Consider the following 25,864-nt stretch of genomic DNA (forward strand, 5'->3'; position numbering starts at 1 on the left):
AGGCAGCTTGGTGATTTTAAGGTGGGCTTCCACTGAGCATGGATTTGCGTGACTTGGAAGATGGAAAATATGTGCTTATTTATAGATATGCAAATATCTATGCTTAGTAATGACATGAGTAAAGGGGAGAAGCCAAGGAAATGGGGCATGTAGAAAGGTGATGTGGGTAATCTAGTAGTCAGGAATGGCAGGAAGTCCAGTCCCAAAAATCTCCTTGCCATGAAGGAGAGAGTCTGAATTGAGTCTTACAATCTGACTGCATGTTGGCAGGGGGAGACTAGGGGAGCAGCCCTATGGGTAATGTAGAGGAGACGCTGCTGCAAGCCAGGGCCTGGAGGTGACAAGTAAGCAAAGCCCCACAGAGAAAATGTATGAGCATGATTTGGGAAAGCTACTCTGGGAGCAGCCATACAAATGGCAGGAGGGATGTGGAGGCTTTCACCAGTGGAGGGACACTTGTAGAGAGACTATAAAGATGGAGGAGGCACAGAGGTCCTGAAAAATGCCACAATGCCTCTGCTACAGCTTCTGTGGTGAGCTGGTGCTACTGTGGGAGCAACCCCAGTGCAGCTGCCCATGCATGTGGGTGGCGTGTGCTCTCGTGCTCTCCTGGGCTAATTGTGTAATGCTTTTCCCAAGGCCATTCTTCCTCCTTCCGGGGGATCTGCCTAGCCCTTCCTCTCCTTTCCCACTTGAAGCCGGGTTTCTGCTTGACATTGGTTCTGGGCCCTTCGTGGATTTCACTATGCAGACTTTCATGTGCTAATCTTGAGGGACCACTGAATGAGGACATCTGTAGTGAGCTTGAACAGCTGATGCAGTCTACCTTCCCCTGCAGGCAGCCCTAGGAAGTAGCCTGAGCACACTGCTTTGTGAGGGCATGCAATATCACTGGATTGGAGGGATGATATAACAATGTTTTAAATGTCAATGAGGAGAAAAATTCTTTGGGCTCTTAATTTTAGTGAAGTTCTTGCTTGATTTAGTCAAAATCTTCCCAGATGCTAGCTACCAGTGAGACATAACTCTGAAAATGTGAGGACTTGAGGGTCTATCTGATTCATGAGGGGGATCAATCAGCCTTATGGGACCTTGATTGAAACTTTAATTACAAGTAGTCAGTAAAAGTACTGTTTTTAAAAAAAAAACAAAAAAAAACCCTTTATCAAATTTGGTTGCTAGACTAGTCAGGCTAGAAATATTGCTTAATCTTAATGATTAGTAAGAGATCTTCATTTCTGGAAGACTCATTTTGGTGTTAAATAAATTACAAACTATTCTGAGGCAATGTATTAGAAGAGATCTAATCAAGATATCCAGAATATTGTGACATATTTAAAATCCCATAATACTTTAAAAAAAAAAACTTTATATACAATTAATGGCACTGTCATTAATAACCTTGGGCTCAGATTCGATGGCTTCCTTTGGGAGTTGAGAGTTTTTTATCTCTGGAACCAAATATATGCCTTAATTACCAATCAAACACTCAGTGAAGGCAGAACTGGAGTACAGATGTACATACTTGAATTTGTATTAGCATTTCTTCCACAAACTTGGATTTGTGAGGCTGAGTAACTCTGCAGATTTTAATTGTGCTCAAAAGGAATGTGAACCTATATTATGATCTCAGATTTGCAAAGCTTGCAAATGTCTTTTTTTAATCATAGGATATTTATATGCAATATGTTAAACCTGCAAAAAGTAGACATTAGCCCAACTGCAAATTTGGTTGAAAAGTGTTGAGAAGATTATATAGAAGATAGATGTAGAAGATTTATGAGAAGTCTATAAAACCAAACCACTGGTTTAGTGGACAGTTTAGTTTCTCACCAATCTTAATTCTTTACTGATGTTTCAGCAGGTAGGAGATTTTGATAGGTCCAAAAAAACCATTTGTTTTGAAGCCATTTTGGGATAAAACTGATACTCTGCAAGGCTACACAATGAAATCTGCATCTAAAACAAAAAGTAGAATAAAATACTTTTAGGCTTTGAGCTCCCACATGTTGCTACAAAGTTGGTGTGTTTGGTGAATGAGCAGTACTTCCCAAATAGCAAGCTATGGCAGTACTTGCCTACTTCCTTTTTACAGCAAAAGTAATATAGGCAAATCCATGCCTTTGAACTTATTTGGACTGGGAAACCCAGGGCTTTAGAAGGTGTGACTCCGGAGTGCCTTGCCTTGTTGGGTGTTGGAAGGATGCTAATCTCTGTTAGCTGAAGCTGTGGTTGCTTGGGAATGGGAAAACGTGTTCAAAATCATTTTTGCTTATTGTAATTTTGCATATTATTTCTGTTAGTTCAGAATGGTGAATATCTGGGGAGAAATAGCCTCTTGTGGCAGAGGGGGAAAAAATGAGTAAAAGACGCATACTGTTTGGGATCTCTCTAGGCTATGCAGCCATACAGAAGATGACTGAAAAGGCAACTTCTGTGGGAGGGGGTAAGGCTTCAGCTGAACAACTAAATTGGTCTGTCACTGAATTAAACTAAGTTAATGCAAAGTCCCTTAAATCAATGAGATGTCCAGACACCATGGAAATAGCTCTATTTAGAAGTCAGTTTCAAGAGGGGTGCCATTTTTGAGTATATACCAGCTCTAGCACGAGTCAGATTGTAGTTTGTCTTCCATATTGTCTTGCTAATCGAAGATGACACAATGTGGTTTTTGTTATTGACTCTGTTGGGCTGTCTTGTTCAGTCTCCTGTCTGCTCTCTGTTTAGCTTGACTGTGAGGAGTGGACTCAACTTGTTGATATGCTGGCATTGATCAAATTACCTTGTTTCTTGCTGCCTTCACTGACACCTTCCCTGATACAGCTTGAGCAAGCAACATGCCTTTGTGCTCTCTTTGTGGTTACTCTGGAGCAACTGGGTTCCAGCTGGGACTGGAGAAGATGTTTAGGTGGGTGTTGTGATGTTCCTTGGGAAAACTGATGCTGAAATGCAAATGTGCACAATTACCTGGGATTTCACTGTCTTTGAATTGTATCTGCCTTTTTTCTCTTCCTTCTGTAATCAAACCTCCAGAGTCTCAGGATGTACATATCCCTTACCTTTTAAATTTTGGTAAAATCAGTTTTACATCTGTAGATGTTCATTCTTGAGTGTTTCTAAGCTGTATATTTTCCTCAGATATGATGAGGCTTTGGTTTTTATCTGGATGGTTAATTTTGACACTTCCTATAAAAGATCTCCAAGATAAAATGCTTTGATCACTACCTGCTGCTCTGTGCTCCATAGGCTGTAATATACCCCGGCATTCAATTTCAGTGGGATGATCTAAATGAATTTCTCAGACTTGTTTTAGATAACAAAAAATGAACTCCTTTTCTGCTGAGACAAACATGGATAAATTGTCAGCTTTGTAACCCATCTCATATGCCAGATTTTCCACACTGCTTAAAATGGTCACTGTATGCATGATTTATGACAATATCACCTTGATGAGTACACACTGTGTCACTTGGGCAGGGCGGGATTAATGTCTGTATGGATTTCACTGGAGAAATCTAATGCAGGACTGTATAAATATTGCAGCCTCCTGGTCTATCACATCTGTGTTATTGCTTAGATTATCTGTGCTGTGGTGACTATGCTTTTTTGGCACTAATTTTTAAAATTTTTTCTGATAAACAGGAGGTATCACTGGGGAAAAAAAAACTAGGCTCAAACTTTCCACTGTTTTGCTACAGATGAAGATGAATGTTTTGAGATTTGATATTTTGAAATGAAATGAAAAACCTAATTATCATAGCAGTGTGAGGAGTCTTGGAATTTTCCTCTGTAACAGAGATGGGGAAAGATGTATGTAGCAATTCTAAGGGATCAGGCCCCCAAAATGGTCTGAGACCTGAATTAGAACTGAAATATAGTAGACTAAATCTCCTAGTTGCCTGCTCTAAACGTTAACAAACCTAATTACTAATAGATATAGGACTGTTATGAATGAAGACAACCAAAACTGTGTCCTGTAGTCTTCAGTATGTGATTGGTGACTACGCGTAGGCTGACGTCACCTTTGTGCGACTTCTCTGTGGCTACACCATGATTATGGTGACTGAATGCACACTCAAAATAATGAAATAACTTTCTTTTGATCATAATGTACATTAGTCTATATCTAAATTTGAAGGTCAACCATAGCCTGGAGCTTTCATTTGTTAGTGAAGAAGCCACCTCTACTAGTGTTTAATGGGTTGGGGCAAGCTCTTATAGTGCAGTCCCCTTAGGCCATTGCTTCCTATGCTGCTGCTCCCACTGCTTGAATGTAATCTTAACCCCCTTTGCAGCTGCTGATGTTACTTATATTTGGATATATTGGGAACAAATTTCCTGCATTAAGTTAAAATCAGTCTGGATAGGAATCCCAGATCAGGAAAATAACTGTGGAAAAGTTGGATTGTGAAAGCTTTTTTAAAATAACTTAGCAGCATGATTTTGAGCTTCAAGGAAAAAAATGATGATGCTGCTAGAGATCACCAACAGAGAATCCTGTAAAGCTGGAAGTGAATCGTAGGGCCAGCATTACTGCAATAGCCAATTTTAAACAGAAGAATGTTTCTATAAGACTAGTAAACTTCATAAAGTAAACAGGTTATTTCTATTCTTTAGCACATGAGTCATAGTTAACTATATCAATTACTTCATAATACATTATCCAATTAGCTTGTTAATAATGAGTGAGGCCTAATGAGGTCTGTCTTCCCGTTCTGCTACATCACTGTGTTCTACACGGTCTCCTCCCCACTGCCCAAGCTAGGCATTGAGTAGAGTGCTTGCACATACTTTGGGATTAAACTGAAGGTGGGACTGGTTAGTGCCTGCCATTCGTAAAACTTGAATCCACTGTGTGTGCCCAGCTGCATGTTTAATCCTGGACACCTCTGTGAATGGATACTTCTGAGAACTTTGGGTGAAAATGGCTTACCGGGGTAAGCACCAGCTGCCACTGCTGTAGAGCTAATGTAGGATCTCGGTCTCTCTTGTACTTAAGGTAGCATACTCCTAAAGCAGAGCCGTGCTGGACTCCTAAAGCAGAGCCGTGCTGGAAGCTGTTAGAGGTGTGTTTGTTTACAGGCTTGTCTGCTAGGCTCTGCTGCTGAGAGCTAGGAAAATTATTGGCTCCCCCCAATCAGTAGCTGTTGTCTTGGGAGGAAAATTAGTTGCATGCATTTTGTTGTATGAAGCTTGGGATGCTTCCCAAGTGCACAGGTGCAGGCTGAAACTTTGAAGTCACCACAAATAACAATGCTAACTTGAAAATAATCCCTTGAAGTGCTGTCAGCTCAAACAAGCTGTGCTGTGACTTGTCTTGCATTGAAAACAAACTACTGCTGCCTGCAGATGATGATGTTTTGGTATTGCTGAAATATAAGATTGAATAGACCAGGCTGAGATCTGTACAGTTAACATTTCTCCTCCAAGCAGTTAGCTGGGCTACGTGCAGACACCCATGTAACCCCTTTCTGGGAGAGGGAAAAGAATGCCTGTCAATGGAATGATTTAATGCAGCTTGCATCAATAATAAAGTAATAATAAAAACTTTTCAATTTTGGAACTCTACTTTCAGATAAGGTGGCATGATTAGTGTGGGGAATATCCCCCTCACGCATCTGTGAATTCTTATTATTAAAATCTTTGTAGTTACTGTAGCATGTATAAAGTTATATGCACAGATTTTTGCATATACATTATACACATGTATGTATGTAAATAGGTATACATGGATTCATGTGGTAAGTGCACTCTTGCTTCTACCATTGGTAATTATGTTGACATTAATGTTGTTACCTAAATGGGAGAGCTAGCTGAAAAAATCTAAGGACACAAATATCTCAGAGGAGATGATTTGTTTTTTCAGGTCCCTATGAACTTTATGTACAGGCCATCCCAATATTAAATTCTTAAACTATATCTTAAAGTAAAAAAAACCCACTGTTTTTAGTACCAGATCTTGCAACTCTAGATAAACTGCATATTGTAGTGCTAGTGTGTGTCACTTGGCTGCATTCTGGGCACGGTGACTTGTCCATGTAGTTCTTCTGCTGAAGTACCTGCAGAGTGACAGAACTGCAAATGGCAGCTTGGAGGGCCAGGACAGAAAGTTAAATTGGGCTCAATTTAGATGAAAGTCTCACCTTTAAAAATGCACTATCCCTGGTTTATTCAGGAAACATCTAATGGGAGCATATTATTCTTTGTACCTGACTTAATCCCTTTTCTTTTTTGTAACGTACTTTAGTCAGCTTTAAGAGGCGTAAGGGCTAAGATTCAGATTTATTAGTGTTTCTGTGCCACATCGTGACTTGTGAGCTGTGTCCATGCTCCTATGGAGGTATAAATGAGAATTTTAAGAGGTGCTTTGAGTCTCGAATTGTCACTGTAAGTATGTTACTACTACTGTGTTTCTTGAACTCTTCAGGTGGGAAAACTGGAGTACAGAAGACATCTAAATATTGGACGTAATGGAGAGATACTGCAGCTAGAATTAAGCAAAGCATCTGCAGTACCAGAACCAAGCTAAGAAAGGATTAATGAAGCCAAGAGGCAGGTCTATCTAACCTGTGTGAAGAAGGCAGCTTTCCTGCTGTCAGCACCTATGCTACCTGTATTTTTTGACCCTAGGGTAGGTGGTAGTTCTTAGACAACAGGATGTGCAAATGGAGAGGTAGGGCAGAAAAGGATTAGAAGTAAAAATATCTTAATATTTTAAGCTGAGAACTCGGAGTATGGGTTAATGAAAAGTCTAGTAGTAACAAAGCCATCTATTTATAAAATGCGCCAAAAAGTGAAAAATGGGTTGATAAAATGATTTCAGGTAAGTGTAGCAATGCTAGATGTTCACCTTGGCTGACTTCTGAACTATGCTGTTTGTTCGAAAACAAGAGTTTTTGGTGCGAAAACCCAAATTTGAACTGCCCATATAAATTTGAATAAAAACTTTCTATATGAAGAAAAGGCTAAAATAATGCAATTTTGCAGAATGAACAGTTCTGAAAAAAGTTCAGTTGCACTATCAAAGTGTCAGGGTTTTTTCATGGAGGAAAAATGACAAAATAATCCAAAGGGAAATGAGCAGTTTAAAAACAATGCCTTCTAGTAAAAACTGTTGCTCTTTTGTTAAATATTTTGACATGAAAACATAAGTTACTTGTCTGTGGCTTTGCCTCTTTTTTTATCTGAGACAATGCACCTCTTTTTTCTGGTGTTTGTTATCTTGACAGACTAGTTTCTTTTTTCTTTCTCTTCAGAATGCTTTCTTGCCCTGTTTTTGCTAGTCAGTAGGGAATAAGAGATCCAGATAACAGATGTGAATTAATGCAACCAGCCAGTATTAAGCATTTTCAAGTATTTGGAAGGAAACTTCTGTCTTCCTTGAAATGTTGTGTAAAAAAAAAAAAAAATGTTTGTGCTGTATACAGTTTGCCATAAGCATATGAATGATTTATTTAACAATGTTTGTCCCCCCAGAAAAAAACCCTACCAGTCTTCATCTGTCATTGAAAGTCTTATTCCTCTTACTGTCAAAAGCTTTTGTTAGAGTAGTTAAAGCTTTTAATTAAAAAAATTGGAAGAAAAGGTTTAGAAAAAGCACTACAGTTAGATACTAGAGTTAGAAGTGCAATTTTGCTGGTATTTCTATCTGTACAGCAAACACTTTTTAATGATGTGTAATTATACCAACAAAGTCTTTCAGATGTAAACTTGACCTTGTGGTTATATCAGTTTTTTGGTTTAAAAAATATATATATGTATAGTGCTTCTATTTATACTGATACAGTGTATGTATACCAAACCAAAAAGAAATTGGTGGGAAGGGGGAAGGAGGAGGACAAAGCCAGGTCTTCAATGTGGATATAGCTGTAGGATTAAGTTCTTTAATCTTTCCATTAGAGTGCTAGCACAAATAATATCCAGCTTTACCTTGGCCACATCATGGAGGTACCCTGTGAGTCTATATGCTTGCTTCTGCTGTAATGGTGCTGCAATGAGATGAATTAAAACCTCCTCTCAGGGGAGGTTCACCTCCTGACTTGAAGTTCAGCACAGGTCTGCAGGAGCAGGGCTAACACGCTGCCTGCACTGGGACTCTGTCCTGCTTTAGCAGCTCCCAGGATCAAACCCTAAAGAGAAGCTACAGCAATTTACAGAAATCAGCCCCTATCTTAAGGACTCCAATATTTCTTATATCCTTTCTTTGTATTTGTGAGTATTTGATTTCCTTAGCTACCAGGCAAAGCAATTGCATCTGTTAGAGTGCCATCACTTTTTAGAGTGTTAAATGTCATTAAATGCTAAGGATGGCCTAACTCAAATTCCCTGTGGTGTTCTTGCCTATGCAAAGAAATCGTGCCACTATCAGAATCAGTGTTTTTCTGTTTGTGCTGAGAAGAAATTAATGCCCCGAGCGTGCCCCAGGTGGTACTCAGCGTGACCTAATGAGGAAGGTTACCAGCCACTCTTATCTGTTGGCTGAGCAGCCCAGGTGAATAGTCCCTATCCAGTTTCTGCTGATTTGAGCCAGGCTAGCAAAAATCCAGTTATCTTAAATAAAAAGGCTTGTTCCCTGGTCATATGAGTAGATTGACAGATATGCGAGTGGGTGGAAAGGAGGACAGGTAGTTAACTGCAGCAGCAAGGTGGTGGTGGGGAGCTAGGGCGGGCAGACAGGGAATGGTACCTGGTTCCAATAGAAGAGCTCTGGCTGGACATCAGAAGGACGGAGCTGTATGTACAATTTTTTTTCTGGACAAAAAACTTGGTAGGAATGAAATTCTAATGTCAGATGTCTCTTAAATCATGTGAGACTGTCAGTTAAGCTTTCAATACAAGATCTTTGTCCAACTTTTTTTTTTCCTGTTAAAACTTTAAAAAGCAAAATAGAGATGGGCTATTTCTGGGAGAATTCACTGTATGAGCTTTTTTGGGGTGGGGGAGGGAGTCTGTAATTGCAAAGCTGTGCGGAGCAGAGCATTTCTTCCCATGTGTTTGCACAGTGCCAGGTTTGGTAGAGCTCTAAACTTGGTTGTGTAATTCAAACCCAAGAAATTACTGGGGCTTTCAAATTTGGCATAATTGTAGAGGTTGAGACTTGTTCCAGTAAGCCCTTCTGACTTTTAAAATCATTGTTTCAAGTGGTTAAATGTACATATGGACAAGGATATGCTATACAAATTAGTATGAATGTTTACAAAAGCAGAAGAATAGCCAGTACTTGACTCTCGCAAGAGATTTCTGCTAGAGATGAAAGAACGTGTCTTCATTGAAATATAGAAAATGAACAACTGAAATAAAACACCTGAAATATTCTCTGCTTAATTTGATGTCAAATCTAATTGTTACTGAAATAAGTGCAAATTGTTTGCAGCAATGAAAAGAACTATCCTGTTGGGCAGGAAGTTGCATTTACTCTTGCTCGTTATTATAAAGGAAACATTTGATATTCCTGGTGACTACAAAGATTACACCAGAGATTTATGTTAATGCAAAGGATTAAAAGAATCTTAATAACATGCATAAAGATGTAAATGTTCGCCTGCATTTTATCATCTTGCAGATGAATATGCCATAAGGGAAATGTTGAAGGGGGAGAACACCTCCTCACCGTGAATTGCAACATCTGGTTAAATACTGCACTCACATGGTCATTAAATATTAGTTATTTTCACCAGTGTGCTTTTGAGCAGTGTAAGTGTGATAGACTTTTGTCCAATTTAACTTACAAATATCGGGAAATAACAATCTATGACCAGCTTCAAATACATAATGCCCAGTTAGCGTATGGCTTCATTTGTTGCAGATTTCAAAGAACTGTAAATCTATTCCTCTGTCTTTTCTTGCTTCTCTGTTGCTTTCTAAGACTATATTTTCAAAATAGTAAAGTACTTAATAAAACATTAGATACACTGCAGGACTGTCAGCCGTGTTCCCCCAGTTTCAAACAGTCCTTCCAATTGCAAACGCAAACCACACCAGCATGGAAAATTATGTGCTTTATTTGTGCGCCCTGACATGTAAGATTATACATATATGTACATACATTTCATACAGAGAAATTATAGAAAAAATATGATTTGAAAAAGGAGGCAATTAAGGTGAAGATGTAAACATCACTAGCCATTTATGTTCTGTGTTTCTATGTTTTCTGTTGCTCTTCAACCAATTGTTTACTAAACAGACGAGTATATCTATAACAGAAGCTACCTGGGTTTGTTAAGCAATTCAGCTGTTACGACTGTAGAAGTGTCTCTGTTCTCAAATCAGTATAAATCTTCGAAAGGCTTTGAATAGTTAAACATCAGATAATCCATATAGTAAAAATCATAACTGCGCTGTCTTTGAGAAGGAGAAAGCTGTGCAAAATAGTGTTGTGTAATTTTAGTGGTAGTTCTTTCTTCATTGGAATGCCTGTCTTTAAACTTAGGGAAAGTCAAATTCTGCGGAGCACCAATTAGGTGCAAGAAAAAGTTTGCATCATCTTCCATGCTTTCAAATTTCCCCACAAAGTCGTAGTCTATCAAACATGGGCTGCAAAGCCTGTTGACATGATCCCAGTGGATGTCCATACCCACTGGCCTGTGTACATCAAGGAGATATTGAATGAACTCTTTAAATTTGACTCCAGAGCCTGTCCTTAATGCTTCTTTGGTGGCATTGACACGATATCGGGAAATGATGGCTTTTCCAAAAACTGGATGATAGTAATTGTTTGGATGTTCAAACTTGTCCCGAAATGCAGATACCAACTTTTCAAAAGGTTCACGAATAAAAAGCATCTTTGTGTAAGTGTTGAGCCTGTGATAAATTCCTTTGCGGTCAAACCCATCCAACCTTTTTAAATAGTTTCCGTAGTGCACTGTGTTGTGCTGGATATCTTTTGTGGAAGAAGCCAGGCCATTAAGAACCATGAGTACCCGTTTCCAGTTAGAACATCCAGCTTTTGGTACTTCACAGTATAAAACTCTGTATTTGTCTTCTACAAATATTCTAGAAACATGATAAGGAGTGATTATTCTCCTATTATTACTCTTGTATTTAGAACAAGTTTCCCTCATTATCCTCTTTCTTTCTGTTTGGATCTGATGGAGACTTTTCCACTTATTATTTCTGTCTTCAGATTTAAGTGTGGGCAGGCTGTGCGTAGAGCTGTTCACTGAAATCAGAATAGGGCTCTTTTTAATTACAAATCTCCTCCTCCGTTTATGGAGCCTCATAGAATTAATTTCCTCACCTTTCTGTTGATGTTCTTTCATCACAAACATTATGCTGCTTTGCCTTCTGTCTGTGCTTTGAAGCTTAGTGGGTGCATTTTCAGATAGGTGTAATGAACCGCTCAGCTTTACTGTTGCTACTCCATCTGCGGTATTTCTTCTTAATCTTCCATCCTGGTTATTGCTGGAAATGCAGTCCTGATGGAAAAATAGATGAAAGATGTTACTAAATGAGAGAGTTTGTCACTATTAGCAGCTTGTACAACTCAGTGTAGGTCTACTCGTACAGCTCTGCGTTCAGCAGAACCGTGCAGTAGAGAGCGTAGCTGCCAGCCCTCGCGGGGGGGTAATGACTTTCCTCCTCTTTGTTCTATGTTTAAGTGCAATTCAGAGATGAGCCTGAGCTGCTGAATTGCAGGTCAGATTTGGATGTCACTGTGCTTAGGTGGTGCCGAAGTGTATTTTGAATACTGTGTGTGCGCCAGATTGCCTGTTGAGGGGCACACACACGCATCGTCTCCTCCAGTAGCTTAACTTTGCAGTGAGGGTAATTGTGCATTGAGCAGCCATGGGAGGAGAGAAGCAAAGGACTGCAACAGGAACATGCAGGCTTTCTGGATGGGAAGTGGTTTTGGTGAGAGCAGCATAACCAGGGACCTAGAGGGATGCTTGAGTGAGGTGAGGCTGGGACCAACACAACAGTGACTTGATGAGAAACAGTCTAGTAAGTGCATGGTGCTTATGGAAGCAGTGGCCTGGATTAGAGGGAGTGAAAACAAAGTAAGGAAAGTGGGTCTATGGGTAAGGGTTTTCTGGGACCTGCTCTTTTTCTCTAGGTGGATTGCGCTGCGTAGTACTCCTTGGCACACAGCCCAGACATGCTCTGTTACTTTCTGCTTCTCAAAGCAGCTGAATTTAATCCCTGTCTACATGTTTATGCTTCTAAGACTGAAAATAGGTTCTGGACACTATTTAACTACAGGTCATCCCTGTTTTGAGAACTCACCTGGGAGATGAGTTGTGTATGAACTCCTAAGGAGTATTTCAAAAGAGGAAGCAGAAGTAGTCACAGAATGTGTGTTTCCTACTGAAAATATTTAACACCTACAGGTGTTATAAATTGTAAACTTCTGATTTTCAGGCTTTATTTTGCTTCCTAGTAATTTTTTGGGTGACTTCAAACATAAGATGTCTAGTGAATTTTCAGAGGTACAGTATGGAGATTACTGAGGTCACATCTTTTCAGGATAGATTAATTCTTTAAAAAATTGCAATAGTGATGTTACAAGTCTTTTTCTGGTTAAGATATGGCAGAGGGCTGTGCACTCTGGGCTTGAGTCAGATCCCATTGAACATGGAAAACGCTTTGCTAACTGCTGAACTTTCCATGCATAGTCCAGTGAGTATCTTCAGCAGGGTCTAGATTAGATTATGAATTTCTTGTCTTTCAGTTATGAGTTAACTACAGCATTTCTTCTATAACCTGTATGACACCACAAGTTTGCTGTCTTGCCACGTGCCTCTTTAAGGGTGAGAGAGACTCTCTAGCCCCAAACTTCTTTTGAGGGGAAAAAGATAACTGTGATATTTACTACAACAGGCACAGGTGACAAAAATTTAAAAATTGTTTATTTTGCAAGTGACATGCTTAAATTGGTAACTATTGTTTAAAACTCTGACAGAACACATCAGTATTAAACACAGTTTGTAGAGTACTGCGCAGATTGTAGCAGAACTAAGATGAAACATGCTGAGTTCTATCTTTTTACCACTACGTATATTGTATGCTGCGAACCAAAACTAAGTGCAAAACATCAGAGGATGTTTGCTTTCTCTTACGGTCATCAAAAGTAATGTTTCTGAAGTGTGTGTGCGGAAGGGATTCTTTTTCCTTTTTTGCCTGTTCTGGTAATGATGGTGGTATGGGATATGCAGACTGGGAAACCAACTGATAATTTGTCACAGAAGGCACTATATATTCAGTTGAGGGAATGATTATTGTACTCTGCTCTTGTCTTCAGAGGGTGTTTCCAGTACTCAAATGTGCATTAAGTTTCAGTGTCTATGTAGAAGATCAGCTATGATGCTGTGTTTTTGAACAGCCTTTACAGAGTGGCTGAAATTCAATTTTCTGTACTTGTGATATGGTTGATATATCAAGATTATCATGTTTAGACCCCCCCTAGATATTCATCATTAATGATGCATACGATGAATCTACAGTTTTACATTAGAGGAATCTCTAATGCCATGATCTGAATGAATGTCTTCTGTCGATGTAACTCATATTCGCTCTATCCGGAAGGTCAGGCTGGAGCTGTAGAGATGGAGCAATGTGAGTTGCATCTCACTGATTTCTTCAGGCAGTGCCATTTGGATAAACAGCTGGCAGCTGCACAGTTGTTCTTCACTCACTTTGCACTTGTCCTAGGATTATGAAATAGTGAATAGCTGTGATGGGCTGTCACTGCTGCTGTGAGTGTGCTAACAGCCACTAGATGGAGGAATTTCACCAGTATTTTTCTTTAGCCTGTTTTTAAGTATCTCTTGGGCCATTCATTTTATTAGTAGAATTTTGCTCAGAATGTTAATACGCAAAGTTTACAGTATCTCCTAGCAATATCCAGTCTAGCAAAAAACCTCATAAAACGGAACTTGCATAGCTTATCAAATTTACATTTGAAAAAAATGCAGTTCACAGCAAAGCTCTGATGCATCATTTCTGTTCAGTGCTTCATGTCCAGTCTAGTGGCCTTATCTGAGCCACCTCTATCTTGGTTCCATGTTCTGAATCTGGATACAGCTTTCCTTATGTATTTCTGAAAACTTACTTTTTTGGGTTGCTGGAATCCCATGTTATATTTTATTCCTAAACAAAGAAAGAAATTACAGTCATTATTTAGTAACAATACAAACAATAGTTTGATGTTTTTGTGACTGTGTGTGTGTGTCCTCTCCTTAACTGAAAGGAAAACAGGAACAAGCTGTTTTAGTGCAGTAATATATAGATCAATGATCAATTGAAAGTAATGTATATTTCATAGTAACAGTATTCCTCTTTATTTATAGCTGTCAAAAGCAATCACAAAAGGGACTGAATGTTGTTACCACCCTTTTTACAGATGGGGAAGCTGAGATGGCGAAAGAAGTGATTTGCCTAACCCCAGCTAATAAACCAGTAGCAGAACTAGAAGCAGCTGGAACTTCTGATTCCAGGTCAGTGCTCTGAAAAAGACCCTTTTTTGTTTGTGTACTTACCTAAAGCTGACATTTGACTCTCCAAACTTTGGACAGTATGGTACGCGATAATATTAATAGCTTTGCACTGAATGCTACTTTGCTGTAAAAACTAAACAATGTACAATGGAGTTATGTATACATGTTTGTGGAGGCTTTGGAAGGCCAAAAAAAAGTATTTTGCCAAATCTTCTGACTTTAAGTGAAGGCTACCTGAAAATACAACAATAAATATGTGAAAACTCTAGAAGGTGATTCTAGTAGGTGTACAGGATCCTTTTACTGTTTCTAACTTCTGCTAGGAATAAATTAATAATACAGGATGGGTTATTGAAAATGCTTCTTATGACATCAGTTTGGGACTTTTCAACTTGCAATGCTTCTATCACTGTCTATGCTACCTGAAGACTCTGGTTTTAATGAATGATTCTGCATTGCCTATCCACAGCCTTTTGACAAGGACAGTTAGAGGTAAAGGTGTTACAAAGCATTGTAAGTGAAAGCATTGCTGGAATAGCTCAGTCCAATCATTTCATTAGTATAATGAAAGCTTTCAGAAACACTATGCATGCCTTAGTTATTCACATTCTTTACTACTGGCTTGCATGATCAATCGTGTTTTTTTCAGAAATACAAACTAATGTTAATAATGGAATCTGAGTCAAATTGCTATGGCTATTTCTATGGCATTAGTGCTCATCTAGCAGTGCTCATGACTTTTTTGCTCATATTTGAGCTTTAATTCCACCCCAGTAATTTGTTAGCAACAAAGTCAAGTTAAGGTGGATGGGAATATTGTGGTTCACTCTGTCAAAATCACATTTTTTAGTACACCAGATTCCAGATACATTATAGGGGGAGTCTCAAGGTTTTTTTCCTAGCTGCTTCTGATGAATGTATAATTGGAAACGAAGGTCAGAACATATATTCTAAAAAGAAACAGAATTAACCTGTAGCATTCTGGTCTGAATTCTGGAGGATTAAAACTGGTTCTGTTGCTCAAGGCTTTAGGAGATTTTTACCTGAGCTGTTGTTGCATGGTCGAATTCTTGATGTGGTCAGTTAAGAAACATTTATTCCATTGCTGCATAATATACTACAGAGCAATCGGGGTATAGAAATTACTGTCCAAGAAGAATGGCATGGTTCATCTATTTAAACTATAAAAACATTCTGGTTGTCAACAGATATAATCTCTTCCACTCCCCCTCCCCTCCTTTTTTAAAACCCCAAAGACACAGCTATAAGCCCTTGAGCTAGATATGTGTCGGCTGCTTGGCTTCCAGTCTAAGGTAATACTAATACAGCTACTTGGATTAGTTAACTTTTACTTTAGGTTTTTCTTCTATCAGAGCTTGAATTAAATGTTTTTTCTGTGTAAGTTCAGAGTATTGTTACACAGTCTCTATTCTTGTAGGCAGAAAGCATACGTGCCAAGCACAGTTGTGAAAAGCTAACACTGAAAGGAAATTTACAGTTTGGTGTTATGGGTTGGTCAATTTTGCTCTTGTTTTATATGGATATCTTTAGTTTCTTGTGTATATTTCCTACACTGCACTTAGTAATTCTCATAATAATGTTATAGACAACAGTTGCCACTCTGTTCAGCACCAGTGTTATTCCTCTGTTAGGTATTAAATTTTTGGTCGGTCTTACATTTCTAAATCAGACTGAGCAGTGTTATGTCATGCCTCATTCTTTGTCACAGATCTTGGAGACTTACTTTGGCTGTTGATACTGTCAACGTGTCTAGGCAAGAATTTATGGATTAAAATATTCATCTTAATGTGAACTAATAATGCTTGGCAGTATAAAGTAGAAGAATGGCTGTGCACCCTCTGTCCAAAAGATAAGACCTCATAATGTCTGCAAAATCATGTTTCATCTTTGCACTCCCTTTTTGAGAGCACTTTGAGCTTTTTCACAATTGAAAACATAAATAGGCAACAAAAGATTTGATCATCTATTAAAAGGAAGCCTAGTTTGAACAGAATCAGATGTAAATATCTGAGCACTTTCTGTGTCCAGATTGCAATGTAAGGTGTTTTTTTTTTTTTTTCAGGATCATTTAGTCATGGTCATTTGTCCCGACTTCAGTGGAAATAGGGATGGTTTGTAGCAAAACCTAACACTCAGTGTAATTAACTATAAAAGTCAATATGTATCTACTATGAATAATAATGAGAAAGGAAAAGTGCAAAGAGCAGGTAGGAGAGCTATCTTTTTTTTATGGTTAACTACAAGTAATTCCCTCTTCATAAATGTAATTTTTTTGAAGCATGAATACTTTGCAGTGATATGCTGTGCTTTGAAAAGCTAAAAATAAATGTTGTTAGGAGGAGACAACTTTAGAATGATTCTTCATTTATTGGTGTGGACACATGATCAGAACAATTCATATTCAAGTAAATGTTTGAAGTGTTTGTCAATCTCTTGAATGTTTTCTGAATTTGTGGCTTCTAAGGTTTGGCTTCTTTTAGCGTGCTCTCTGATAGTCTGTTACTTCAGATTTGAAGCTACATGGGGAAAAAAACCACTGAAATGAACTCAGTGAAATTATATTGTGCAGATCTACTCTGCTAATCAAACCTAAATTTAATGTTATGCTGCATCTTTCCTATTTTGGCACTACCATCTAAGAGCTAGAAACAACAGAGATTGTAATTTTGTTGCCATATATAAATTACCTGGGTGCAACAGATACCAGTCGAATTAGTAATCTTTAAATGCTTGGTGCCAGACATGACAATGACCTATGTCTCAGTAGTGCTCTGGCAGAGAAGAAATAGCTGAGACACAGAATCATTCTAATAATTGTACATAACTTATGTCTGTTTTTGTGTTCTGTGTATGCGTACAGCCATGATTTTCCAGACCTGAGCTTGGCTTATATTTTATGCCTGCTTTTGCTGTCTTTCATGAAATATGAGCCTTATGCTTTATCCAGTCCTACCATATAGTTGATCCCATTGTGTGTGCGGTATTCTTAAAATGCTGCTAGCCATACAATAAAATGGTCTTTATCGTCTTCCCTGTGCAATATTACATAGCTTTGCCTCTCTCCCTTCTTCTCTTTCTGCTTCAAGACCAAATTTTGGTTTGCCTCTGGTTGTTTTCTCTGTTCTGAGACTAGGCTCTAGCTGAAATTTTTTTAATAAAAATGGTAACGTCAAGTCTGCATCTGTGATCCCTTGTCTTTAATGTGCTTCTGTGAGCAGTGTATACTTGTTTGCGCCTTCTTAAATGATTTGTGGAACATACTCTGGAAGGGCCATTAATAACATTGCATGAACATCTATGTTGAGTGTCTTATCCTCATGTGCTTCAGTTTTTACAGTTTTTTGGAGAAGATGACAACATGTACTTAACTAAGATTGAACAGGAGATTAAGACTGAGAATTCTGATTGGCATGAAAAATCTTTACACTGAAAACTGTTTTTCTCAGAATATTGGTCAAATCATTTAAAGTGATCAAAAAAAGGAGGGGAAAAAAATATTCCGAACTTCTAGAGCTACTCAGTTCTGATCCTAACTTATTCCAGTGTCTAATTGTTTACATAGTTGAATTAGATTACTCTTTCCGGTAGAAAAATTTTCATGATTTTTAAGACTGTCACTATTGTAAACTATTTGTTTTTACATACATCAAATATATAGAATATACATTTGGGATACTTTTAAAATTTAGAAATATTGTGTCCAAAAATATTTTGTTTTGAAATGGAGACCTAATCGAACAAATTGTATATGTGTGCATATAAATGTTTTACTTGTAGTTTAATTTTAGGTTAGATATCTATTTATAATCTAAAACATCTAAAATGCCTTACTTGACAGAAAAAAAATTGAGAGTCCCTGTTTAAGCCACACAAACTAGGTAGTATATAAATACAGACAGGAAAGCAAAGAAGGCTTAGCAAAGCTGTAGAACATCTGGAAGTGTGCATTAAGAAACAGGTGAGTCTACGGAGAACCTCTGAGTCCCCAGTGAAGCTGCAAATACATAGTGTCATTTTCTATGAATGAGGTAACATCTACAGTGAAAGCTTTGGCTAAATGATATAATGCTGAGCTCTCGTCAAAGCTAAATGTCTAGAGTTAGGACACATCATGGTGTTTTACAGGAAAGTGTGAAGTAATGTTTCTGACACTATTGTCTAATTTCGCCTTTATTTCACACTAATTGTTTTAATGGTGAAGGTGATGTAAATAAATCTTACTGTGTTCTCTATGAATGGCAGGGTACATGCAGAAAGACCTTGAACCTCCTGATATCTGACCAAAGAACTTATACATCACTCTTGAAATGAATGCAGTCAAATACGGTCTCTGCAGCACTTTTCATTTTTACAGTACTTCTTGTATTGTGTGTCAGAATAATGAAATACACAACAAGAATGATTCTATTCATGTGTGAATTACAAGGGAACTCATTTGTAATATAGCTTTCAGAAATCAGAGAATTAGATATTATTATAAATCATTCTGAATTGCACTGCTACAATATGTAACGTTTAGTGACTTTTTTCCGCATTAGATCACAAAGCATAGTAAGAGCTTAGTAATGTATTACTATTCCAGCTTGTTATACATGAGATAGAGACTTTTAGCGGCATTTGCCAAGCTCATCATATTTTTGGGTAGTCAGGTCTTGGAATTCCAAATGCAAATATTGATTGCCTGAAACCTCCATATTAGTGTTAAATTCTACTCTGAAAAATTAAAATCAAGACTCATACAGTGAGTCTTTAACTTCTCGATTAAAAGGCAGGTATCTGACTTCTAAGCATGATATTTAGTTCTCCACGTTACAGATGATTGCTTGAGTAGTCAGATGCACTTCATCCATTGAAGGTTAGACTTGAGGCCCAGATTCTGCTGCACGTCTCTGGATATATCATATTCTCACTCACGTGCTGTCCAGGTAGTTGGATATATGTCTGTATCCTTATGTCAGATGAAGATGTTTCTACAGCCTACTTCCTACCAACAGCTTGGGTGAAGCTGGCCCCATATGGCTGGGGACTAACAGACTGACAGACAGAAGTATCCTTCAGTAAGCTTCATTTTAGGGTAGATGAGCTGCAATATAGTGCTGCAGCTTTTCAAAGAACCTCACCGTAGGAATGGAGTATTTTTGCCCCAATGCAAGTGTGTGCTCTGGGGGAGAGGGAGGGAGGACCTGACTTTCATACCCGTGACAGAGAACATAGACTGGTAACTTGAGTATTTTGTGTTTCCATGGTGCATTTTTAGTATTTCCCAAGATGTGTTTATTGGCTCCTCTCCAGTGCTTGGTGACCATATGATCTCTTTTGGGTTAATGTTTGACAGCTTTTTCTTTTGTACTTTCCCTGCTCTCATTCATGCTTCTATTCCTTCCAGTAATTTTCTTCCCCTCACCTTCTTTCCCTGTATAAAGAATTCTCAGTATCTGCTCTAAGTCTGTGCTCCAGCGTTTTCGAGGGTGTCACAAAAGCTAAGCTTCTGAACCAAGAACGCCTGCATTTTATTAACTCCATTTTAATTAATCCTTCTTAATTTGAAACCTGCTGACGTTCTATCATTTTTCCATTGTCCTTGTTGGAAATGTTGTTGCAGAGAAACCTCTTCTTACAAGGAAAATCTATCAGGGATAGTTCATGCTTTTCAGAGGGATGTTAATTAGCAACATCATCTGATAGGATTGCATTTCTTCTGATAAGAAATATACTGCATTTAAAATATCAGGTTTATAGACTTGCCTTTTTGGAGTGCAGTTAAAGAAAACCATATTTATTTGTTCACTTTGTGTTTTTTTGACAGCAAAGAATCAGCTAGTTAAAACTTTTTTCTGTTCTCAGGCCTTCTCATGATTCTGGTGTGTCACATAGATCTGCCATTATGCTTAACAGCAAAGATCCTGATTTGTAAGTCCATCTTGCTAATCTAGAGAAGCTAAAAACCATCAGAACTGTCTGTCAAGTTATTTACTCTGTGCAGGGATGTATTCACTAGAAGGGATGGATAGAATATTTCTCTGGCTATTTTCCAGTCTCTCAGTAGCCTTTGCTTTGGAACTCTAAGTAGTAAATCATGAATTTTCTTTGAGTGAAGAGCTTTCTCTTTCATAAATACTGTTTTAGGAAGGGGTAAGAAGTTTGCCAAATTATCAAGAGTTAGTTTTACATGCTTTTTATCTTCATTGGTTTCATCTGCCTGTAGCCCTGTGTGTGTGTGTGTTTTTTTCCTCCAGGCCTTAGAGAAAAAATAGTCAAATCTTTGTTTTCTAGTCATCATTAGCCTTAAGTTAATGAATCTTAGACTTCTTTGATAACATGAGCTTTCTCTCATACATGACCTCTGCAAATCACAGAATTCATTCTTTCTGAGTCCTTAGTGTTTTGTTTTAAGCCTACCACTGCCAAGTGTGAAACTTTTAATAGTTCAAAGTCTCTACAATAGTTTAAATATAAACTCTAACATGTGGCTTACTGTTAAGCAGCCAGTGTGGCAAAGTAGAATACTTCCTAAAAAGATATCTGCTATTCTTCCCCATTTTCTCCTCTCCCATGCTAGTGTCGTTCACAAACTGAATTATTACGTATTGACCTTGTACTTCTTGTCCACCTGAATCAGCTTCAGAGAGGTAGGCCTTGAATCTGAGTAAAACAGTTGGCTTCATGCTTCTAAACTGGGCAAACCTGCAGTTTCTCCATTCCATAGGCAGCAGGCAACACAGCACTATGTTGCATTTGTGTCGTAGGGTACTTATGATGGTAGCAGCTTGTGTGCACTTTAGTTGATTAAAGTACAATTGCTCTGGCTTTTGCAAATGAAATGACGTTCCATCTTAATGAAGTAGGGAGTCTCTGGACAGAAGTACAGTATATGGGGAAAGGAATGCAATTCTGAAGGGCATACCCTGGAAATGATTAAAAGCATTAGGTTCATCCATCAGTTTGGACAAGAAAAATGTACAAATAGAGGGACCCAAAGTAGAGATCAGCACACATGTTAAATGACTTTTAATGTTTGTCACTTGAGGATTTTTACACTATTGCAAATGAAGAGAATATTGAATTCTTGGATAGCAGTAAGCAATCCTGTACATCAGAATCAAGCAAAACTGCCGAAAGCCGTCACTGCTCTGAAGTGCAGCACTTGCTGGGCTGGGGCTGCTGTCGTGTTATCTTTGTTTCCCTCTCTTTTCCGTGGGTAACTCCTTTCCAGCCAGTCCTTTAGACATAATGCCCCTCTTGACATCTTAACCTAGGGCATCCTTTATACACAGCGCTCTGCTTTTTTCCAGTAAGGGATTCTTAGGGAGTTAAGGACCACTGGATGGAGCTGGTGAACACCAAATGTGGGTGCCATTTGAGTGTAGTGTTCCTGCAGTTCTCTGGAAAATGTTGTGCAGACATGAAGACCCCTAGGCTATCATCCTGGTATCTTTCTGGTCTTGTGTTTTTCCCCATATAAGTTCTGGGTTGTCACTCTTGAACAACTCACCTCAAGTCTATTTTACTGTGAATATTATGTGCTTTAATAAGAAATCCCATCTCCTGATATTTGTTTATTTTTTCTCCATTTAAAAATACAAATCCGATATGGTTTTGCCTTGCAAGTTCAAGGTTCATCAGATTCTAAGAGGCAAAGCAAGAGAAGAAGAGAAAAAGAAATGGTGGCAATTTAGAGGAACAAATTCCTTTAGATCCAAAACCAATTAAAGTATTGCTATGAATTCCTGGTAGGTCCTACCACCTATGTATCTACAATAACTTTGCTAGCTGAATATTTTTTGAAACTGTGATCTTACTGTCCAGAAAGTTATTTATACACATTCAGATCTTGTAATGAGACTTGTTTACCTATCTTCTGCTCTACTATTTAGATTGTAAGTTATTTGGAGAGGAGACTCTCATTACTTACAACAGAAGAATCCTGATATGAGTTTGCCTTGACATGCTGATAGAACAGATATATCAACCCTTAAAGAGAGGCACATGCTACTGTTCTTTTCATAATATTCTGAATTGCTCTCCTTGGCTAAATATGCAGGCAGGTTATACTGTGTATCTCCTTGATAACTAATAAAGGAAAAGAAAATTCCTAGTAACTTTATAATACAAGCTTAATTGAAAGAATACAAGAAGCTCCTGCTTGTAAATCCTTTATGAGGAAGGTACCACTGCTTGTTTACTTTGTCTTTTCTTTGCTATTTAGGCATCCTAATTAAAGTGACATCTTCTGACTTGATTTATATTCAGTAAGAATTCTACAAAGAAAGCAGAAGAGCCAAGTATGTGCTATCACATTCCCCATTCCTTCTATGGACCTATTCCTGGGAATATCATTAATTAGCATCATTAGCTTTCAGGCACTGTCAGCAGTTACTTGCAATTTCTACTTAATACCTTTCAGTTATTCTCCTTTGTCACATTTAATATTTGCATAAAGAGAGCCTTCATAGTATGACTTTGACAAGGACATTACACTTTGTTCAGGTTTATTAAAAAATAAAGGCTAAGGTTTAAAATATAGCACTGCATTTATATTTAGTAGCCTATAGGAACTATCCAGATAACTAGGAGTTCCAGTGAATCTCAAGCAAGCACTCTATATGATTCATGGCTGTAGTGGAGGAGTTTGCCAGAATAGCTCACCTGGAATACCAGAAATGTTTCAAGAAATTGTGCCAAGTAGGGCACTAAAACTTTAGTGACCTTACTACTGAAGGGAAGAAAAAGTAAGAGGTAGAATTCTGGACTACTTTCATATAACACTGTTTCTGGAGACATTTGGGAGGGAAAGTGTAGGTGGAAAGAAGGGAGAAGGTTGCAAGCAAAACTCAAAAGGTAGATCTACACAGACAGAACAAATACCACAGATTTGCACTCAAATGCTGTATCTTATATTAAGATCAGTTGGGCTAGAGCTGATATGTTTCCCTTTTCCTTGGTCTCATAGTTGACTGCTGACAAGTCTTCTACATAGAAGAGATCTGATATGTAATTTTTTTAAGTTAACATCTGCATGTCTGCTACAAAATATGGTGTTAAAAAGATGCTATTTGGACAGACTTTGATTCATCACCTGTGAGAAATAAACATGAGATGGTCGCTCTGGGGAAGCTGGCTGTGAGACTGAATTCTTTGCCTGGACTTTTTACTCCTGACTAGTGAGCAATGAAAGGCAGTGGTGACATTCTCTGTTAGTAGTTTTCTGTAGGCAGTGAATGGAAGAGTCCTGCCACTCCTCACTGTTGAGGACTCCAGTCTCTTGTTAAAGAGCTCACTTGCACTGCTTTTCCAGCAATTTTTAGTGATTGCAATCTCCCTTTTAGAGAAGGAGGCTGTCTGAAAAGATTCATCAGAGTTTTAGGAAGCCTCTGGAAGAAAAGTTGAGGCTTTGGATTATTTGAAAGGCTAGACAAAGTGGTTGGGTGAGTGATTGGTAGAACAATTTACATAATCATTTCTGGGACTGACTTTCATGTCAGCAAAAATGAAAATTGTTCATGGAATTGTTCAGGAAATGCTTCTCAAAAACAGAGTGCTTGACTACTTCCTGTATTCGTGTGACATTGTAGCATGTGGAAGGAGTTGTAACTACCCTCCGCCTAGGCTCTGTTTGCATTTTTCTACTTTAGACACCATGCTGAGGGATTTGGCTTTAGCAGCCTGTCTCACCAAGTGTGTTAAGGCAGCCAGCTCACCTTTACATCCTTGAAAACAATACAGTGCTGCTTCCAGGGAAGCTAAGGTAAATGCTCTAAGATAGCTTTCAGAAACATACTTGGAACAGACAGCAGTAAGACAGACTTATTCCACCCAGAGGTCTTTAATATAGTTTTAATACAGTGGAGCTTCCAGATGCTGTAATGCTGTTTTAAGAAACTTAATTTAAGGCTAACCAAGCCAAAGCACAAATTAAATGAATTGTTCTGAAGTCCAATTAACAAAGAACAATGATGTGTCAAAGACCTTGGAGGGTTTCAAGGTTATAGTGGTAGAGAACATGAAGCTGCATCAAAAACCAGATGCAAAGAGTGATGCTTATGCCTGACAAAATCATGCCAGCAGGTCAAAGAGGCAGTCAGATATCGTTATTGTCCATGGGGGCCACCAGGCATATCAGCAGGCAGTTCTCCATCAGTAAAGTGGCAGTTTGGTGTTAGTGTTTTCTCCTTGGCTATGTAAATGTCACTGAAAATTGGTAGTTGGACACCTGGAAAGTAGAACCTGATGTCTGGACAGTGTGTCAAATCCCTACTATCCTTAATGTAAGGGACGGTGCTTGAGGACAGGAGGGGTTTTTAAGTGAGGAAAAAGTTTTCTCATTGTGGTGAAGAAGCTTGCTTAAGACTGGTTGAGTACTTGTTCTTGCTGCCTGGGAAATTAACTCTTTAATTCCAGGCAACAGAAGAAATTCATAGTAAATTGAGGAAAGAGCGCTAAGCAGGGAGAGATATTGAAAAGCATCAGACTCAGTAAGACTTAACAAAAACTTACTGACAACGGAAATGGGAGATATTCCACACAAATACGCTCGCCTGTCAGATAAGGACTGGTGGTTCTTGATAAATTTAAACTCCTTTATACTAGAATGGGTGAAAAATTGACATATATTGCTGAACTAGTTCATTTCATCATTTTGTTCAAATTTCATTTTCTTAGACTTCAGCAATGATGGTGATTAACTTTGAAAGCTAATTAGGATAGCATGTAAAATGTGTGGAAAGATCACTTTGCAGGCCACTGGTAAGTGTCATCCTGCCAGGTGCTGAATACCTCCTCCAAGTACAACAGTAGTTGAAAGTACTTAATGCTTCATAGGCTATGTCTGGATGTCTTGCCGATTCAGGTGCTTATACAGCATATGGTTTTGAGCTTAATGAAGCATTGTATCGTGTGGCCCTCTGGACCTATATATGACAATTTCAGCAGTGGTGTGGCTTAGAGTAAATTTGCTCTGTTGACCACTGCTCACAACTCTTAGATTAGGAACTGGATATCCCAGGCTCTGATCCATCCACTGTTTGATATCCGCATCGCAGGGAGGTGTTTGTGCCTCTCTCTATTCACTTCCCAGCACAACTCTCCATCTCTGTTCTGGCCCTATCCTTTCTCCACCCACACTTAGCTGCAAGCACCTTGGTTGGGATACATCAGGAGCTGCTGCTGGAGGAGGATAGCTTCCCCTATCAACATAGCTTTTGTGCTGGCTCTGTTAGCCGCTGGCTCTGTTAGCCACTGCCAGACCATTGCATTTTTCTTCCCTTCTCCTGCACAACATGGGAGCAGGCCGAGAAGTAAAAGAGGAGATGCAGCAGTGGGGTGGCAGTCCACCTCAGAGATGTGTGGATGAGAATGACCTTCCTTGGGGGCTAATGATTGCTCTTGCCATCTCTACACCTGGAAAAGTCACA

General features: G+C 38.6%; 1 protein-coding gene across 2 annotated transcripts in view; it reads right to left on the minus strand.

Annotated features, from left to right (window-relative positions):
• Window positions 1-9,981: 9,981 nt before the first annotated feature.
• CHST8 (carbohydrate sulfotransferase 8) overlaps window positions 9,982-25,864 on the minus strand; it is a 186,647-nt gene continuing 170,764 nt past the window's right edge. Inside the window, exons 3-5 of one of the 2 annotated variants that reach the window (XM_068955614.1) lie at window positions 14,048-14,085; window positions 11,237-11,414; window positions 9,986-11,158 (exon numbers count right to left, since the gene is read on the minus strand). In XM_068955614.1, the coding sequence (XP_068811715.1) occupies window positions 10,266-11,158; window positions 11,237-11,414; window positions 14,048-14,085 (1,109 nt within the window). In that variant the 3' untranslated portion in view covers window positions 9,986-10,265. Of the gene's footprint in view, window positions 11,415-14,047; window positions 14,086-25,864 lie in introns of both variants that reach the window. The other variant, XM_068955613.1, reaches the window with a different exon arrangement.

Source organism: Struthio camelus, chromosome 10 (genome assembly GCF_040807025.1).
Source record: "Struthio camelus isolate bStrCam1 chromosome 10, bStrCam1.hap1, whole genome shotgun sequence".
Taxonomy (NCBI): domain Eukaryota; kingdom Metazoa; phylum Chordata; class Aves; order Struthioniformes; family Struthionidae; genus Struthio; species Struthio camelus.